This window comes from Oryza glaberrima, chromosome 6 (assembly GCF_000147395.1).
Source record: "Oryza glaberrima chromosome 6, OglaRS2, whole genome shotgun sequence".
NCBI classification, from domain to species: Eukaryota; Viridiplantae; Streptophyta; class Magnoliopsida; order Poales; family Poaceae; genus Oryza; species Oryza glaberrima.
In genome coordinates, this window is record NC_068331.1 from 1,940,195 (window position 1) to 1,959,535 (window position 19,341).

Below are 19,341 nucleotides of genomic sequence, written 5' to 3' on the forward strand. Positions count from 1 at the left end.
TCTATCACATCAAAACTTTCCTACACAGATAAACTTATAACTTTTCCATCACATCGGGTTTGTTTTTAGCGCCCTACCAAAGTATTGATAGCGCCAAAATTTAGGTATGTTTTGGCACTACCAATATTTTGGTAGGGTAGTATTTAAAGTGAATGAGTTTGGATTATACTAATTGAAAGCCAAATTTTATATTATAGTCAAGAAAGTTTTAGAATTATGCCAAATTAACCATGGGCATTACCATTTACTTGGCTCCAAACCAAACCATTACATTCACTATTTAAACTACCAAAAAATTGGTAGGGCACATTTTAGCATCAATCCAAAATGGCCCATCGTTTTAATTTCAATCAAACTTCCAATTTTAGCGTGAATTAAACATACCCTTAAGAGCAAGTTTAATAGTATAGCCCACTACTAGCTCCAATTCATCTATAGCCAGTCTAATAGCCAATTCATACAATAGATGCTTACTATACTATTAATATATACTATTAATATATGGTCTTACCTATCATGCATACACTGTGTCTTGGAGTCCGTGCTGCAGCTGGCTACAGATCTGTAGCCCGCTGCTCTTCTCTCTCATCTTTTATCTCATTAAAATATGTTTGTAGCTGGCTAATAGTCTGCTATTGTACCTGCTCTAAGCACAATTGAAAAATCTTGGAAGTAGGGAACGGCTTCTTCTCCCTCACCACAAAATGAACATTGAACAAACCAAGAAAAAAAATAATGAAATGACCCATTTGCCCTGCATTCCAAAGCGCTCACATTCATTGCCTTTTGAGCTTGACCCACACCACTCCGAGGGCCCTTTGAATAGCAGGGTAGAAAAAACGGAGAAATAGGAAAAACATAGGATTCTGATAGGGATTGAAGTGTAAAACAGAGGATTGCAAAACACAGGAAAAACACAGGAATGGTTGTTTGATTGGAGCGCAGGAAAAACACAGGAATCGGATAAGAGAGATAGACTCAAAGGAAATTTTCTAAGAGGTTGGAGCTCTTGCTAAATTTCCTCTAAAATCCACATGAAATGTGCCATTCCATAGGAATTTCATAGGATTTAAAAAGCTTCAATCCTTTAAATCAAAGGGCCAAATAGAAAAATTTTTTATAGAATTTGAATCCTATAAAATTCCTACATAAATCCTTTGATTCAAAGTCCTGAATCTTTCACTCCACTCTGCTCAAATATAGCACTCCACTCCCTGGTCAGTGCTACTTCACTCTCCCACTTCGAGGCTACAAGCTTTTCTTGCTTGCTGCAATGGCCGCCTCCTCCGCGCAGCTCATCTTCCTCCTCCTCCTCGCCGTTCTTGCCGCCGCCTCATCGCGCAACGACGAGGAGGCCCGCGCGCTGATGGCGCTCAAGGAGAGCCTGGACCCGGCGGGGCGGGTGCTGGGCTCGTGGGCCCGCTCCGGCGAGCCCTGCGGGGGCTCGTTCGTCGGCGTGACGTGCGACAGCGGCGGCCGCGTGACGGCCATCTCGCTGCAGGGCCGCGGGCTCTCCGGGACCCTCCCTCCGGCGATCGCCGGGCTCCGGCGGCTCACCGGGCTGTACCTCCACTACAACGGCATCAAGGGGGCTATACCCAGGGAGATTGGGAGCCTCTCGGAGCTCACCGACCTTTACCTCGACGTCAACCACCTGACCGGGCCACTGCCCGTGGAGATTGCCGCCATGGAGAATCTCCAAGGTGAGGTTTCTATGCTGCGTTCTTCAGTTCTTGTACTATTTCATCTCCAAGATTGCATTTCTTGGGTTGAACCTTCGTTTTTTTTGTTGGGTAGATGGGGTTTGCATTTGATTTATGGTTCTTTGTTTTCTTAAAGATTGTTCGGTACTTCTTCTTGTTTCTTGTGATGCTTTTCAAATAAAACTGGCATAAAAATGTCGCTTAGGAGAATGGAGCAGTGAAGCCTTCCATTTTCCACGGTTTCAAAAACCAATGATGTACTAGTAGTCTACTAGTTCCAACTACTCCTTGGTTTGGTATATAAATGCTCCATTTTTGTATTCCATTTTTCGTCAGTTTGTGGCGGGATTTTGGCATGAATCGGTACTTTTAGTTTTGGGTTCATTTATTAAGCATCAGTACAATGGTTGATTTTTGAAATGGGGCAGTTTATCTGTTATCAAATCCGATTTGTATGTTTCTATTCCGATTCTTCTCTTGGAGCATTGCGACAGTCACGTGTTCATCCATTTTGATTTGATTTATCCTGACTGAACTGCTGCTTGGTTTATTAGAACCCCACTTGTCTCTGGTTTAGATTTTTGTGGTAACTTCAGGTTGAATCTTGGTACAAAACACTTTACAGTGCATTATGAACTTCTTTGATTTGATTTACTACTCGGCTGTTTCTGTCCAATGTTTGTGCCTTTTCTGTAAATAAATCCAGTAAAGAACAAGTGACATTTTGTTCTTCTGCTGCCTTGGCTCCTTCCTTCAGATTTCAGGATCTGCACATATATCTCATACTTGTTGATTAGGCCTTCGTCGAGCATGTGATGCTTCTGTTCATGTTTTGGAAGTCTACGTACCAGTGCCTGCTGTTCCCTAGTTGTTAAAGAGTCAAATATTATTTTCTGCCACTAGATCTGTTTCAAAGATTCAATAATATGATACATAGACTTCGCAATGGCTCATTGAGAATCAAAAGTATGATATGATGTGGTGCAGATTTTTTATGTAGCATTTCTTTCTCTTTTTTGCAGTTTTGCAGCTGGGTTACAATCAGTTGACAGGCAGCATACCACCCCAGTTAGGCAAGCTCAACAAGCTTGCTGTTCTTGCACTTCAGTCCAACCAGCTGACTGGGGCCATTCCAGCAACACTCGGCGACCTAACACAGCTTGCACGGCTTGATTTGAGCTTCAACAGTCTTTTTGGTTCCATCCCTTCAAAGATTGCTGAGGTTCCATTGCTCGAGGTCTTTGATGTTCGCAATAATTCCCTTTCTGGGAGTGTCCCAGCAGGTAATATACCCTTTTATTACCTTTCTTGAGTAAAACTTTTGCTATGTTTATATTTATCACTGTAACTTGTTGTCTGGATGCTAGGATTGAGAAGACTGAATGGTGGGTTCCAGTATGTGAACAACAAAGGTCTTTGTGGAGTTGGCTTCAGTTTGCTTGATCTTTGTTTGTCATCGGAGGATGGCTTGAAACCTAGTAAACCCGAGCCTTTTGGCCCAGATGGTACTGTCAAGACAAGGCAAGTTCCTCAATCAGCGAATACGGACAATCACTGTGAGGGATCTGGTTGCTCGAAATCTTCGAATGCATCTGTGGGAGTGCTTGTTGTTGGTGTGGTTGCAGTGGTGATTGGCGCCGCATTCTGCGGAATATTTGCATTCTCATATTACCGCCGGCAAAAGCAGAAGATTGGCAGCTCACTGGAGGTTTCTGATAGCAGGCTCAGCACTGACCATTACCAACAGAAGGAAGTTTGCCGAAGAAGTGCTTCCCCGCTTATCAGTGTTGAGTACTCGAATGGATGGGACCCTTTGTCTGGTGGAGGCGTTGGGTCATCCGGCGAGGTTGGTGATAGCTTTAGGTTCAACCTTGAGGAGGTTGAATGTGCAACTCAGTACTTTTCTGAGGTTAATTTGCTGGGTAAAAGTGGCTTTGCTGCGACATACAAGGGAATTCTACGAGATGGATCTGTTGTCGCTGTTAAGAGTCTCAACAAGACAAGCTGCAAGCAAGAAGAGTCAGATTTCTTGCGTGGCCTCAAGATGCTTACCGTGCTGCGACATGAGAACCTTGTTGGCTTGAGGGGTTTCTGCTGCTCCAGGGGGAGGGGAGAGTGCTTCCTTGTCTATGATTACATGGTTAATGGTTGCTTGTCACAGTATCTGGATGTTAAGGAGGGTTCTGGTGCTAATGTCCTTGATTGGCCAACAAGAGTTTCCATAATCAGAGGCATTGCAAAAGGTATTTCCCACTCAAGCATTATCTTTTCCAGCTTTATCTTCATTCACCTCTGACTGATATGGCCATTCAAGTATTGTCTGTGTCGGTGGTGTTCTAATGCTTAATCTGATGCACATTTGCAGGAGTTGAGTACATGCACAGTAAGAAAGCTAACAAGCCATCAGTAGTGCACCAGAACATATCGGCCGAGAAGATCCTTCTCGACCACCACTTAACGCCACGCTTGTCGGTCCCAGGGCTGCACAAGCTCCTTGCTGATGATGTTGTCTTCTCGACCCTGAAGGCCAGCGCAGCAATGGGATACCTTGCCCCTGAGTACGCCACTACGGGCAGATTCACTGAGAAGAGTGATGTTTTCGCATTTGGTATCGTCGTTCTCCAAGTCATCACAGGCAGGAGGGCTGTCTCACAGCTGAAGGTCAGCACAGTTGCCAATGACCTTGATAGCCTGATCGATGAGAACCTCAATGGTGTCTTCTCAAGAACTGAGGCAGCTAAGCTTGCTGCCATTGCTGCACTTTGCACAAGCGAGACGGCGAGCCAGCGTCCGACAATGGAAGCTGTGGTTCAGCAACTCAGCAACTGCCACTGAAGAACTGAAGCTAGCTGATGATGGGATATCTTTTGGAAACCTTCACCTGAGGTATTTTGTAAGGGTAGTGAAAGGGTAATGATCCAGTTGCCACTGACATGCTAGTGCTGAACATTTTAGTAGTACTGATTAACTAGTCACTCTTTTTCTAATGATCTCACCATTTCATGGTTAGTGTATCACTATCCTTTCAACATTAGAATGTTGAAAACTACTGATGTGCTAGATGTTGAACCTTTGGTTCGGTTGATCAGTATGCAATGGATGCTGATTTGTGAAGCCATCAGGTTCAGAGAGAAATTCAGCATTTCTAATGTAGCAGCTCTGGCCAGCTTTGTAACGGCATTACTTGCATTGAAATGCTTTACCGTAATTCAGTTTAATGCCTTTAACAAACTCGCGAAGAATACGTGATCAGATGTTGAATTACGGATGAGAATTTTATTGACCCTGACATGTCATTCATCATTCCGTTGTCCTATAAATCTGCATCCGCTTTGTACTGTACTACTACTAGAGGATTTCTAATTTAGCTGTGATCAGCTTTGTAGAGAATTTGCTTGCATTGAAATGATGTACCATAATTCAGTTAATGCTTCTAACAAACTCACAACGAATGCGTGATCAAATTTAGAATTACGGATGCGAATTGATATCTGGGCGTTATTGACCCTAGTTGGCAATTCATCATTCCATTGTCCTGCAAATCTGCATCTTGCTACATACTCCCTCAGAGAATAAACCCTCTTCTGGGTATGAATGTTGATTTAGTGTCTATTCAGAGTGAAATGCACCATTAATACCTTAACTCACGAGGTGGGTACAATTTAGTCACCCATTTTGTAAAATGCTCAAACAAGTCACTCATTTTGTTTTGTGGGTGCAAATCACATAAAACATGCGTCGTATGGAGTGTTCGCAATGAAGTTATATGCTATGTTAATTTGTTTGCAAACATGGTCACACGATTCATAAATAATCCAATGTGCAGTACTACCGGTAGTAAAATTCAATTAAAGATGAATTTTGTTATTGATAGCCAAACATAATATGGTCATGTTCATTGAAAGCAGGAGTAGTAGCATATACATGGAAATATAAGTGTTAATATGTAATTTTAATGCTTATCCTGTCCACATTGGTAAAAAAATACATGATGCTAGGTCAATATGGACTCCAATTTAAAAACAAACAATCCGTGTGAAAATGTATTTGGTAACATTTGCACCATCGAAGCAAGATGAGTGACTTGTTTGAGCAATTTGCAAGATGAGTGACTAAATTGCACCCACATCGCAAGTTGTGATACCACCGGTGCATTTTACTCGTCTATTCATATTCATACTTAGAAGTTTTTTTTTACGGAAGGAGTGGTAGTGTTTACCTTAATGCCTTGTACTTTTCAATATTGGTAATTTCTGGCCTTGTAGAAATTTTTAAGAGCAGTTTTTTTAAGGAGTACAGTTTGACAGAATTGCAAGATATTGGGAGTAGCTTCAAAATTTGAATCTCTAAGCAAGAAAAGGACAGTTCCACACATTTATATACCCTGCTCTGCATTTTCTGCACAAGAAGCATGGGAATGGCTTTTTTCTCCTTACCAACACTACCAGACTGCCCTTACCGTTGGCCATTGGCCACTGTTCTTCTCCTGTGCCACTGTACTGCTCTGTTCCTCGTTTCCCTTTTCTCTTCAGAAGTTGAATAACCTGTCACAAAAAAAAAAAGAGAAACAAAAATCACTACTAGTGGTTTGACAAAAGCATGCCAACACTGTTAATGCACAAGTTTACAGGGCTAAAATGCAAACTTTTAAACATGGAGTACAAAAAGCCTTGAAACATGTACTAGTACTGTACTACTACTCCTATGCATCACTTGCACATGACTTGAAAATTCAAATAATATTCTTTCTTCGACAGGGGAAAAAAATCAATTGTACTCCTACTGAATTGTCACAAAAAGGCGAAATTCAGCCAAGTTCCAACAGCACGAGCAGCAGCAGAATCTGCCCGTTCATCGGGGAGCACAACACTGCAAAGATTTGTTTAAGCAAGCCAAGAACAAAAGGACTCTAAACATTTCTAAAACAAAAAAAGAGAAACTAAACACAACCTAATCAAAGGCTCAATCACCAACCACTCCCGCATTTAATCACAGGGCCATTATGCCATAATCTTGTCTGCTCAGTTATTAGGACAAAGACAAAACCAATCTTTATTGAACTGAGCAGCCATTAACAATCAGCAGTCCTTGTTTCTTGAAACGAGACGGTCTCTCATCAGCCGCGTGCTTTGCTGCAATGATGTTTGCATTGAGCATTGCTGCATTGGCATTTGAAATGTGTCCCCCAAAGCTTCTCTTCTGTTTGCATCTCACACTGTCTCACAAACACACTGTAGATTTGCAGCGCTCAAACAAGACAGCACAGAAGCAATAGAGTGTGGCAGCCTAGAGAGAAGCAGTACTACTCCTCCTCCAGGTCTACAGTGATTTTGGTAGAGGAGCTGCGTATTCTTTCGAGGCTGCAACTGCAATGGCCAATGGCAATGGCAATGGCAATCCATACTTTTGTGCGTGTCCAAAGCGGCATTGGGGATTTCAATTCTCTCTTTGAGACTTGAAAGTTGAGAGAGTAAAGGGCCACGGCGTGCAATCTGATCTGCCTGGCTGTCCGCCATTTGGTGGTTCAGTTCAGGGTTCAGGCTCTAGCCAGAATTGACTCTGCCCTGTTTGGTGTTTCTCTCTGGAATCATGACCACTCTACTGTTCTGGTTGGTCTAAGGTTGCCGTTGCATTCGTCAGTGTTAGTGAAATCCCAACGTGAGAATGCAGCACCAGCAATTTGAATCTCCTCTTCGGCCGAGTTTAGTTCCAAACTTTTTCTTTAAACTTTCAATTTTTTCATCACATCAAAACTTTCCTACACACACAAACTTCCAACTTTTCCGTCACATCGTTCCAATTTTAACCAAACTTTCAATTTTCGTGTGAATTCTTGTTTGAAATATTATCTGGCAAGAAAAAGAACTGATAGAAAGATAGGGCATGCCTGAATGAGATGTTCAATTTTGTTTACATGCTCACAAATCAAGTTGATGAGAAGTTTCCTGCTGAATTTCTTGTCTTGCTTGCTGGCGCTGAAGGGATTTGCAACTTTGTCAATCTCTGAGAAAGTGTCTTCTTGGGAGAAGGATGGATTGATACTATAATAACACTAGTAAAATGGTTTCTCTTGCTTTGATGGTTACCAGTGAAGTGAAGCATAGGGCGAAAATACTGGAGCAGTAGTACTTTAGTGTCACGTGTGCACATGGTCCCTCCATTTTAGTTTAGCACTTCTGCCTATCACTCGCACGCTGTTGTATGTAAGCTACAGCTACTATTAGTACCACAGGTCCACAGTAGCACTAGTAAAAATATTTATTGCCCTGTCAATGGTGGTCAGTTTTGTCACCCACATTTGAAGCTTTTTTCTTAGGAAAAAAAATCACGTTTTAAGCTATAGTTTCTACTACTATTAGTTAGGGTTTGTTTGGTTTTAAGGAAAAACAAAGGATGCTTCATAAATATTAATCCCTATATGTTATTTGATTTGTAGGAATAAGATATAGGAAAATAAAAGAAACATTTATTTCTTACATGTTGTAAAGAGAAAACATAGAAAAGCTTCCATCCACTCAGAGCTCTTGAAAAAAATTCCTATTTTTTATTCCTATGAATTGAAATTTATCCAAACCAAAAAGCCCTTAACATGTTTCTTTTTCTAGTATTACTAACTCACATTTTCCAGTTTAGCAAGCAGTAATATACGACCTTGTCAGTACTAATTCACACAAAACCTGTGTATTCCAAATAGTACACCACCAGTGTACACTACTGCATGAGTTCTACATGAGACACAGTAGCCTCTTCCATACAAGAGATGCTGTACTCTTTAGTCTCTACTATACAGACGTCAAAAACTGAAACACCTGCATTTGTTGTCCAGTGAAACAACAGTAGCACCAGTGTTTAGATTTTGGGAGGCAAATCAAATGCAGTCTCGTTTCGCTTCACACATTGGCACTTTGGCAGCAACAGCAAAGGACCAAAAAAAGATATAGGGAATCCAAAGCATTCTCCCTCTCCGTGGTCATGCATGGCTTCATCCATGGACCATGGTCAAGGACTCCTTGGTGAGCTGTGGTCTTCAAGGGAAATGTCCTTTTGCCCCAGTGCTGTGATCACTCTGCATTTTGTACCAGTGGCAGCAAAGGTTCCCCCAGTGTGGTCCTTCGGCTCAAGGTCAAAACTCATAATATGTGCACAATTCCTCTACTACTCCATAGTTTTTTTATTTGAGGGTCATAGGATCTGCATAATAATAGATTCAATAAGACTGACATTGATTTTTTTTTACACTTTCTACTATTCTAATTTTGAAGAAAGAGGACCACATAATCTTATTTTTAGCGTGACATGCTTGAGGGAAAAACAGTACATGAGACCTGACTGTTTTGTTCGCCTTCCGTCATCCGACACAGAATTACTGTTTGAAAACAATGCACATTTGCAGTTTTGCAATCAGATAACAGTATATTACAGAAAACAGTGTCCAGGAGAGAAACACCGTAGAGGCAAGACTGAAGGAGTATCATCATGAGTCTGATGGACCGTCTGAAATAAACAGTTTAGTATAGTACTACAGGATCATCAGTATTGCTGGCAAGGCAAACTGTTGACAAGAGTAATTTATTGAAATGAGTGTTTCAGGGTTTGGTCATGTACAGTCACTTATTTATGGTCGATACAAGTGGAGAGGACAGAGAAAACAAAACAGTCTCTGCCTTCATACATCAGACAACATGATCAAGTAACTGTGTCAATTGTTAAACTGAGAACATAAGCAAAAGCTGCTAAACTGAAATTGCTCTGATTGCCTCTGAATTCTGAAAGGTCCGTAACGGAATCCTGTATTAGTTTTCGGCTTTAAACTCTCCAAAACTTCACTGGATATTTCAAGTGAGGAAATGAACATTCTGAACTTATGATGTCAAGCAACAGCACTTTGCTGCTCAAGCATCTGTGTCCACTCAACCGGCCACCAGTCTGGTTTGATCGCCTTAACTCTCACATCCCTATTATCCTTGATGGCAAGGCTTGAATTTTGCTTCAGGGCTTCTTCAAGTCTCAGCAGGCCCATACCACGGCTGCCAAGAGCAGTGTTAACTGTACCGATTTTCTTGCCAGACTCCTTGTCCACGACTTCTGAGCCTGGAGCAACAGCCTGCTTGAGTTCTAAACAACAGAGTTCGAATAATGAATTAATGAGTCTCACAAAATAAACATGAAACACTTTGCTATTTAGCGCACAATCCATACCTTGTCCATTTTCATCTTCAAATATTAATGGCATTAGGCGTTTCCTAATGACACCACGATGGTGTGTACGTGCAATAAGCTCCTGTCCGATATAGCAGCCCTTCTCAAATGAAATTGCATTCAAGCCAGCAAAATTGTACTCAAGCGGAATTGCTTCACCTGATTTAAAGCAAGACAATTTCAATTAATGAAACTGAACAACTTCATATCTGATTAGAAAAAATATCACAAAAGTTGAGCAATGACCAAAGTGATGTCATATTACCCCCAGAATCAAATATTGGCAACAGAACAGACGCTCTTTACGTACTTCAACATATGAATAAGGTCATTTGTGCAAGTTTATCATTGTGCTACAAGGGAACCAGGAAAGCTGCTGTCTGAGAATAAAAGACTCTATACAGTCTATGCTTCTAAGCTATCTCCCATGGAATACAGAATGATGGTAAATAATCCACCACTCACACCAGCCAACAACAATACCCTCGTGTCATAGCTATACAGATCATAATGTCACCTGAATCCAGTCGCCTTCAAGTTGTTAACCTTGTTTGCAGGATGCACACGCTTTCTGGGATAATACTTGTTAAATGCGCTAAAGTAGATTATGAAACCTTTGAAAGAGGTTACAGGAGATACTACTTGGTTACTATCAAGTTCATCGACTTCAATAGATAATTGAACTTGGAGCAGAATGGTTTTGACCAAATTGGAGACAGTGAACTAGAAAACTGTAATGCAGTCAACAGACATTTATGCATTGTAGAGACATCTTCATTGTTATCAACATCATCTCTAGACTTGGAACCATAACAAAATTAATTAAAAAAGGTATAAATGTGAATCCAACCTTTCGGGATCTCAGTTGAGCCTTCTGCAACTCCATTCTCTATCCGCCAGAGCAAGTAATGGCGCTCATCGGCTTCTTTGTCAGACTCAACTAGCGGTGCTATGGAAAACAGAAGAGATCAAGTGTTCAGATGGATCTTGCTAGATATTGAATATCATGCCACAAACAGTAGGAAACATCAGGAACAGATGACTTACGTATAGTATTAGCTGGAAAGATTCCTCTGTAACCAAGGCAATCCAATCTCGGGTCTTTGAACCACTCCCAACCATGGCCATTACCTTGCGCAGCTGACTCGGCAGCATGGTCAACACCTTGCCCCCATCCAATGGATTGGGCCTCAGGTTCTTGAGTAGAAGGTCCGGAATGCTCCACATTGCGTCCAAATCTTTGCCAACACAGGAATTCCTTACTAACATTGTCTATCTCAACCTTGGATCTTAACCGATATCTGAATGGGCAAAATATCATCAGGCCATAAGATACTTGAACGGATAAAATGGTTATTAAGGACAAGAGGGATAGATCACTGATTCCACAGCAAAACTGTAACACAATGTCTCTTTTTTTGGAACTAGGAGAGCCAAGCTTCCCCCCCCCCCCCCCCCCCATTTCCATTAATAGAAATGAGAATTACCAGTTTACAGACCAAAAGAATCCAAATTCCCAGCTTGCAGAACACACTACAGTTCATGACAGAAAAAGCTATAACACAATGTGATCTCATGTGTCATTATATTCCTCAGCTACAAGAAGATCCTAATTCTCACGTTCTCCTTCCTACTGGATCTTAACAAATCAATCTTATCCACCACAAGTTTAGTCCAAGGGGAGCTGCTTCATAGGTGAGTTTGCTGCCAATGGTCCTACTTGAAAGTTGAAACTAAAGTCGCTAATTAGTTAGTTCACGATATTCTTCAGTTTGGAATTAGTAGCCTTAAGCTGAACGCCTAAAACTTTCAATACTAACCAACTGACTCCACACGAGAGCATGAAATGTCCAACCAAACTGTCATCGAATGTTTTACCAAATCAGTCAAAATTCCAACATGACAATAAATATCTAAGCAAAGTCCCAATAATAATTAAGCCACCCATCATGATCACAGTTAAGTTCAGTTCTCAGACTTGAGTTCTCGAACTAGCAATTAGATTAGTTAATGAACTTGCAGGGTTCTTTCTCAAATTAATCCTAACTGTCAACTCACGGTTTGAATTTAATCCACAATCTCTCAGAAATGGAGAATATACACTAGAAGTTCCGCATTGGAGTAACAGCTTTGGGGATTTCACCTCTTGAAGCAAGCGAGTAGCTCGTCGACCTCGGCGGCGTCGACGTCCGCGAGCACCTCGCCGGGCTCGTCCTCCCCCTCATCCTCCTGGTTCCCCTTGGGCCTCTCCCCGGTCAGCGGCGCGGAGCCCGTGCGGTCGAGCAGCTGCGACGGCGGGGGCGGGCGGTAGAGGAAGAGGTCGTAGAGGAACCTCCCCTGCGGCGTCAGCAGCGCCGCGTACGCCGGCGGCGGCGCCCGCGCGGGCGCGTTGGGCGTGGGCGCGTACCTCTGCTGCGACGACGCCGAGAGGAGGAGGTCGTTGGTGAGGAGCGAGCGGAGGAAGCGGCCCGCCTCTGGCCCCGCGAAGCGGACCACCGCGCGGGAGGCGAGGCGGCAGGCCAGCACCCCCGGCTCGCCTCCGCCGGCGGCGGCGGCGGCGGGTGAGCTCGCGTGCAGCAGGCGGCGGGCGAGCGGCGTCATGGCCGCCGGGATTGCGCGTTTTTTGCGGGGTTTTGGTTGGTTTTTTTGGGGGGCGAAATCGTGGGGGGGTTTTGCGTTTTTGCGGGTGGATGGATGAGCGCTCGGCGGCGGACGGCTTTGATGATGTTGGTGGCGGTGGAAGCGACGGGTGTACGCGTGGGGGAGAGACGTGGCGGGATGGCTGGTTGGGCTCGTGGCAGGACTCAAGACGTGTTGGGTCTTGTGGATTTTGTGCTCGAAGTAGGCGAGGCCGCGAGAAGGAAAGCCATGACAAGTCATGGCCGGCACGGTTAAGAATAGCTTTGGAATTCTCAAGACAGGGTACAGATAAGCAGCTAGATAAGCTTTTGGAATACATCTGAAATTCACTAAACCATTTTGGGAATTCACTAAACTATTTTGGGTAGAATATCACGGTAACCGTATGATTACCGTACAGTTACCGTGAATTTTAATATGGTTTCAAAAACTGAAAAAGTTATCGTACGTGATAATTGGCTAGGTTGTGAACACTGTTGTTATATGGGGTTAAATTGCGCAAGCGCAACTGGGTTTGCCGATACTGGTTTCTTCAATGATGCACGCCTGGTTTAGAGACTACATCTTCAGACAAACACGTCAATATGATGCGGCTGCAATACGGGGCAGGCACCGCGAGCATCATCCCGTGCTAACAATCAACTCAAAAGTCAAAACACACAGCATCTGATCACATATAGGAGAAAGTATTTTACATGGACCCTTCGGGGTTCCGGACAAACACACAAGTAGAGCGAAACGTAGGCATTTACAAGAACCGTGTTTTCAGTTTTCCCCATGAGCAAAACAGCAACGTGGTGACAGCGTATCATACATTCGTGCTGCTACAGATCGAAAGGCAGCACATACCCTCGACAGCGTTTTTACAGTTTCCGGTACACAATACAGATTACACCATACAGACACACGAGGTCGTAGGGGACACTCGGGACATTCAGGAATCAGGACTATTCACCTGAACCTAATTAAATTCTCTGGACCTGAATCTTGCTGCTTTCACAACTAGCAGTTTACTGATTCGATCCGTAGATGTATAAGAGAAATCCTTTAGGAGATTGGTATGACACGTGATTTCGGTCGTTCCCCGTTCAGTCTTTGATCACGGCCTTGCTCTCTTCCAGGAAGAGCCCAACCCCAAGCGGATTGCCTGCCACGTCCACTGGTGCCACGGTTACCTGTGGTGCATTCACAACCATGCATTAGTCGATCAGAAAAAAAATGCAGACAATGTCAAACGAGCATAATCATACAGATTTATTTTTGAGGCAAAAGCATAATCATACAGATAGGAGACTACTTTTGTTGGATAGGGAAAAACAGCGACAAATGATAAAATGTCAGCACCACACTAAGATTCAAATAGAAGAGATTTCAGTTTATCAGCAAGCTGGTCTCTAGAAAAGGTTATCGACAAGCTTAAGCTGGCATCATGTTCCATCAAACTAACCTTTTGATGTTATTAGCTGCTAACCACCTAGAATAAGCGAAAAAGTAAAGGTTATGTTCGCTTGTGTTCAGGAAACCCATTCATATCTATCCAGTCAGACCAGGTTCGAATACTCATCAATGCAGAAGAGCAGCAAAAGAAACAACACTTTATCCTCTCATCTGGCATCACGAATTTCATTTAACCTTCTCAATCATCTGAAGAGTTAGTATCAAACTCAGCAAATGTTTTAGTCAACATGTTTTCATTTGTCAAGCTTCAAATTTCTATTAGCAATTTCACCAAATTGGTGAATATGCTACTTGCTGAACACTGCGCACAAGTCACACGCTAAAGTTTAAGGCTAGATTGAACAAACAGTTATTAATTCATGCTGGAGATCTTCCCACAAAAAGAGGGGAAAAACTTGAGCGCTGAGAAGATCCCGTGCAACAATGGCAGTAACAGGTCCTAACCCATTTTGTAAAAAGTGTGCAAAGTACAACATGTCTCTCTGTGTTCATTTGCATGCATCATGTTAGTATTTGATTATCTGCTAAACTATTAGTACCCAGAGACATTTGCACTACGACTACAGTTTGAGCAGCGTACATCATTTATCCACAATGGCACTATCTATCAAGTTCAATTAAAGAGGTGTTCATATGAGGACACTCAGTCTAGTTTTTCTCCTTGACACATTTCAGCCTACCCTCTCTTGTCTAATATTCTTGATTATGCTTTGATTTACACTATGCTGCTCCACCAATGAATTTGCAATCATTAGGAAAGTTTTATATTAGCTAGTCTTCAGAAAAACAGGATGATATCATTCTTAACCTAAAGATTGAATGTCTGAGAACAAACAGCTCATTTTTTATACAAGGGCAATTTTGACCCACCGTAAGCAAAGCTAAAAAAAATAATAAAAAAATCAAGTTTTATCCTAAAAAGAAAATGTAATCATAAAGGTTATTACAAATCTAAACCATTCGTTACCTGGTTCATTATTATTAGATGTACCAGCATTTTGGTTCAAGCCAGCCAAGTGATGCCTAGCATTCTCCTTCCATGATTCCTCGAACCCAGCTAGTTCATCTGTATTGCGTGCTTGTGTGAAAAATATATCCAAAATGCAATCACAATGAAGCACCCAAAGCTAAAAACAAACCTTCATGGAGATTGTGCAATATCTGTGTAGTGTCCACATTGCCATCCGATTTCAGCTTCCTTGTTAGTGAATGTCCCTAAAATTTCAAGTACAAAGAAAATTAGTGACGGACCTAAACAAAACTATAATGAACTTAGCTTTAGATAAGAGGAAATCTTTGATACTATTGTGCTGGTTCAATTAATGAGATTATAGTTTATACGATATATTTCAACATGGCAAGGTATCTACCTTGTCATGAATTCCTCGAGAGATTCTATGAGTAGCCTCTTTAGTCGTTGTATCAGCTTCCTTGCTTTCTTCCACAGTTATCTGCAGTAAACATAATTACTGTCACTTATGTGTACCAAACAGTGAGGAGTACATTAGTAGGTCTCTAGGATATTTGCTTACTCCATCACTTCCTGTCCTTCGAGTTTTTGAAGCAGTGTAGTAAGCTCCATTGACACCACCATAAGTCACGGAAGAGCTCTGATATGTGAATGTACGAGCTTGTGGCTGCCCTTCATTTGCCCTGTTGAAATCCCTCCGTGGCTGGAGTTGGCCCCCTTGCATCTCTATAAATAAGAAAATAACAAAAACGACATAAACATACCATTGATACAGAATCCTAGATAAACTATAAAACAGAACTGATTCAAACCCAACTCCTACCATCATCTGGTTCTTGAACATACGGCTCACGATTTGCTTGGCGTTGCCTCCCTGAGTTCTCTCCTTCCTCCTCATCAAGCTCAGTAATAATAGGCTTCCTGCCATTACCTCTGGGATGAGCTTGCTCAAGGAATCCATCATTCCTTATGTCTCCAAATGGTCCTCCCATTGGCCCAAAAAGGCTAGGACCGTGCATCCCGCTTCCAAATGGCTGATTAAAGAACGGATCATCGAAAGGATCCCTGCCTCCAAAGACACCAGAGATCAAGCTCCTCTGGCGACCAAAGCCACCGAATCCGGCAAACGGGTCCCTCCCACCAAAGAAGTCATCTCTTCCATTTCGCCCTCTATCCATTTCTAAGTGATTACGTGGGCTCTGCAAGGTTCAGCAATTACGTTACCTCGAGTAGCCGGTAACATATGATACAGAAATCGTTCAAAAATTAAGACACCATTCATTTCACAAATTAATCCGTTCAAAGGTACAGGAAAACGATCGTGTGCACATGGTCATATGCAATTTCATATTTCTTACAGAGCTCACTGTATCTCCAATTCATTTCACAAATTAATCCCACCGAATTCCACCATATGATAGCACCGCAACCGTTGTAGAACCAAGACTTCAATTTAGGCCATAGGAGAAAAACAACACATGAATTTCCCCCAATTCGCACTTGCAGAATGCTCATCTCACCGATTCCCCCCACGAAATACAGATGCTACCACCGAAAATCACCTACAGGCTCCAACTACTTCTAGGCTACAAGCTCTAGCACTCTCTCCTCACGTCACGAATCAACGATCCTAGGAACAACAACAAAAAAAAGAAATACACCGAACAAGCTGATTAACATGCATGATTTCCTAGCATTTCCTAACCGCGCAGGCATCAATCAACCAACCTTACCTGAATCTCCTCGAGGCCGGAGCGCACGCAGGATGGGTGGGGGGGAATCGCGCGCGCGTTGGTGGAGGGAGACGGGTGGGGATCAGCCGCCGAGGACGGGGAGGAGGATTTGTCCTGGTTTGGTGGTGGTGGGGAGCGGCCTTTATCCGTGGCGTTGGCAGCGTGACGTGACGAGGAGGGAGGAAGACGAAGACAAACGAGGCCTCTCGTCTCGCCTCGACTCGCCGGGATTTCCCGAACATTCTGGTGGTCGAAGGCCCACGACGCGATGCGAGGAAGCGTCCAGACCAGACAGGGCTCACACTGGGCTTGGCCCAACAGAGCCCATCCTGGTGGCGGACGTGTCCCCGCAAATTAAACGGAGTTGATAAAAACTACTCCCGTCCCCCCGCATTGACCTAGCAAAGTTTCCTTTCCCCAATCAATCGCCAATCCCCCTCCTCAATCTCTCCTCCTATTTTCTCCTCTCGCCGCCGTTTCGCCTGGCAAATCTGCATGCCAAGCCGCGATGCCATGCCATGGCAAGGCCAGGATGGGTCTGAATTTGTCGTGTCATATCCACTCGAGTCGCGAGTTGGCCGGACGCTGAGGAGAGTAGCCGCGGATCTGACTGCATGACGCGGTCAGCGGGCCTGGATTCCTACGAAAGGAGCCGCCTTTGATCTATAATCGGTGAGTTTCTTTTGCTGCATCTAGTTCCCTATGGTCGGATTTTTGATCTAGTATAAACTTTCTGCCTTTTAGTTATGCGTGTCCTTTCTTGAATAGGAGGAATATGAAGGATTAAATACCTTAACAACTGCCAAGGCACCATTGTTCTCTACGGTGCAGAAGCGAGCCTAAAGTGCCGCTCATTTTGGTTTATAATCGGTGAGATCTTCACATTCTATGTCCTTAAGGTTTCTCAACATGGGATATTTCATATGATGTGATTTTATTATGTTGAATTAATCTGCAAACTTGCTGCCTTTGTTCCATTTTTTTGTCCTCAACATTAATCCACAAGATTAGAGTTTGTTGGTATGTGGAAACAATAGTAATGATATTCTCATTTTGGTTGCTCACGATCCTATTAAGTCGGTTCTCCATTTTTGCGTAATGCTTGCTATTCAAAGTGCACTGATAGGAAACAAATTGTATTTTAAATTCTTTCACAACCCGACTGCGGGCTTCCGTAGGAACAATTCCTTCATGTCTAACTTCTAGTGTAACTCTGGGGTGATGGGGTGCGACTGCCCTTCAAACTTCTGGTGTAACTCTGGGGTAATGTGGGTAACTTCTGGTGTTATATGATCTTCGATTGACAACAAACTCCTGCGGAAAAAGGCATTACTCTTAGCAAACGGTCGATAGGAAGTCAGTATGAAGAAAACAATAGAGTACCTTACCCTTTTTACTGTATTAATGATCAGATGTTTCTGTTGGTGTTAGCAGGTCTTCAGATGACTGTTTCTGTCGGTGTTAGCAGGTTTTCAGATGACTACAAACTCTTGTGGAAAAAAACATTAGTGTTAGTAGCTGGCTGGCAAGTACTAAGTAGTCATTACAAATACAACAATAGAGTAATAGTAATTTGCCCGTGCTAACGCTACGGTATATTTAGTATGTTTCCCCAAAACAAAATAATTCAAAAATAGTATGTTTTTAAATTTTTGCCAAAGGGAGTAGTAAATCTAGATGGAGCAACTAATTGCATCTTACAGATATGCGCAAAAAAAAGGTAAATTGTGAATATTTGCAAATGTATCAATTTTGTAACATGAATTGTCTCATTTCTTTCCCAAAAGGAAAGATCTAATAATTTTTTTACCCACAAATTGCACACATTACATCTTGTCAATCTCAAATTCCTATCCATAAATTTTACAATCAGAACTTCACGTTTAACGACCTACAAATCTCTGCCCATGTCTCTCTGTCCCAGATCCGCGCATAACCCATCAACACATTTTCCTAGAGGATGTGGATCACTCCCACAACTCATCACCCAAGAAGTGCACCTAGGTGACACGCATATTGTTATCCTAGGATTGTTGCAGCAACATATTTGATACTATCACGGTAAATTTAATGTTATGTGCAACCTCATTTAACAGCTCAACTTTTATAATATTAACAAAAAACAATATTTTACGGTACATTACTTATTGACATGTTTACTCATTTGTAAAATAAATTTAAAAGCATTGTACAATACAATCATGCATTTCATCATTGCACATTTTAATCAGAAAATTGCACCAGAAAGCAACGTACATGACAAAGCACAAAAAGTCATATTATTCATTATTGGACCATTTTCTCAGGTGATCAATAGCATACTAATTAGCTAGAAACAACAATAGAGTAACTTACTTGTCTGACATACCATTTGGTGTTAATGGTCAGATGTTCATGATGGTGTTATATGATCTTCGAATGACAACAAAATCCTGTGGAAAAAGGCATTAACTTTAGCAAACGCTCGATAGGAAGTCAGTATGAATACAACAATAGAGTACCTTACTGTATTTAATGTTACTGGGTATTAATGATCAAATGTTTCTGTCGGTGTTAGCATGTCTTCAGCTGACTACAAACTTTTGTGGAAAAAAGTATTAGCGTTAGTCGCCGGCTGGTAAGTACTAAGTAGTCAGTA

At 42.4% G+C, this 19,341-nt stretch overlaps 3 protein-coding genes and 1 long non-coding RNA gene across 4 annotated transcripts; 2 read left to right on the top strand and 2 right to left on the bottom strand.

The window, feature by feature from the left end:
* Positions 1–1,210: 1,210 nt before the first annotated feature.
* Positions 1,211–4,934, top strand: LOC127777853 (LRR receptor-like serine/threonine-protein kinase GSO1). Its single transcript, XM_052304473.1, has 4 exons — positions 1,211–1,703; positions 2,726–2,986; positions 3,071–3,946; positions 4,069–4,934. The coding sequence occupies exons 1-4, from the start codon at positions 1,274–1,276 to the stop codon at positions 4,536–4,538; spliced, it is 2,037 nt and encodes a 678-aa protein (XP_052160433.1). The 5' UTR covers positions 1,211–1,273; the 3' UTR covers positions 4,539–4,934.
* A 4,322-nt stretch (positions 4,935–9,256) lies between these two features.
* LOC127776772 (putative transferase At4g12130, mitochondrial) lies at positions 9,257–12,575 on the bottom strand. Its single transcript, XM_052303318.1, has 5 exons — positions 12,046–12,575; positions 10,950–11,203; positions 10,753–10,851; positions 9,903–10,061; positions 9,257–9,818 (listed from the first exon to the last, which is right to left on the bottom strand). Exons 1-5 carry the CDS (start codon positions 12,501–12,503, stop codon positions 9,574–9,576), a joined length of 1,215 nt encoding a protein of 404 aa, XP_052159278.1. The 5' UTR covers positions 12,504–12,575; the 3' UTR covers positions 9,257–9,573.
* A 634-nt stretch (positions 12,576–13,209) lies between these two features.
* LOC127776773 (uncharacterized) lies at positions 13,210–16,877 on the bottom strand. Its single transcript, XM_052303319.1, has 7 exons — positions 16,704–16,877; positions 15,794–16,169; positions 15,533–15,696; positions 15,371–15,451; positions 15,140–15,215; positions 14,968–15,066; positions 13,210–13,717 (listed from the first exon to the last, which is right to left on the bottom strand). Exons 2-7 carry the CDS (start codon positions 16,146–16,148, stop codon positions 13,590–13,592), a joined length of 903 nt encoding a protein of 300 aa, XP_052159279.1. The 5' UTR covers positions 16,149–16,169; positions 16,704–16,877; the 3' UTR covers positions 13,210–13,589.
* A 142-nt stretch (positions 16,878–17,019) lies between these two features.
* Positions 17,020–17,770, top strand: LOC127777205 (uncharacterized). The gene is made up of 2 exons (XR_008018274.1): positions 17,020–17,375; positions 17,472–17,770. It is a non-coding gene; the product is annotated as an uncharacterized LOC127777205 (long non-coding RNA).
* The last annotated feature ends 1,571 nt before the right edge of the window (positions 17,771–19,341 follow it).

Coding starts and splice junctions, on each gene's coding strand:
- LOC127777853 (XM_052304473.1), top strand. CDS start 1,274: ATGGCCGCCTCCTCCGCGCAGCTCATCTTCCTCCTCCTCCTCGCCGTT. Junction 2,987..3,070: donor TTCTGGGAGTGTCCCAGCAG/GTAATATACCCT, acceptor TCTGGATGCTAG/GATTGAGAAGACTGAATGGT. Junction 3,947..4,068: donor AATCAGAGGCATTGCAAAAG/GTATTTCCCACT, acceptor GCACATTTGCAG/GAGTTGAGTACATGCACAGT.
- LOC127776772 (XM_052303318.1), bottom strand. CDS start 12,503: ATGACGCCGCTCGCCCGCCGCCTGCTGCACGCGAGCTCACCCGCCGCC. Junction 11,204..12,045: donor CTACTCGCTTGCTTCAAGAG/GTGAAATCCCCA, acceptor TTGCCCATTCAG/ATATCGGTTAAGATCCAAGG. Junction 10,062..10,752: donor CTCAACTGAGATCCCGAAAG/GTTGGATTCACA, acceptor GCTTTAAATCAG/GTGAAGCAATTCCGCTTGAG.
- LOC127776773 (XM_052303319.1), bottom strand. CDS start 16,148: ATGGATAGAGGGCGAAATGGAAGAGATGACTTCTTTGGTGGGAGGGAC. Junction 15,067..15,139: donor ATTGCACAATCTCCATGAAG/GTTTGTTTTTAG, acceptor CACGCAATACAG/ATGAACTAGCTGGGTTCGAG. Junction 13,718..14,967: donor ATCTAATAATAATGAACCAG/GTAACGAATGGT, acceptor AATGCACCACAG/GTAACCGTGGCACCAGTGGA.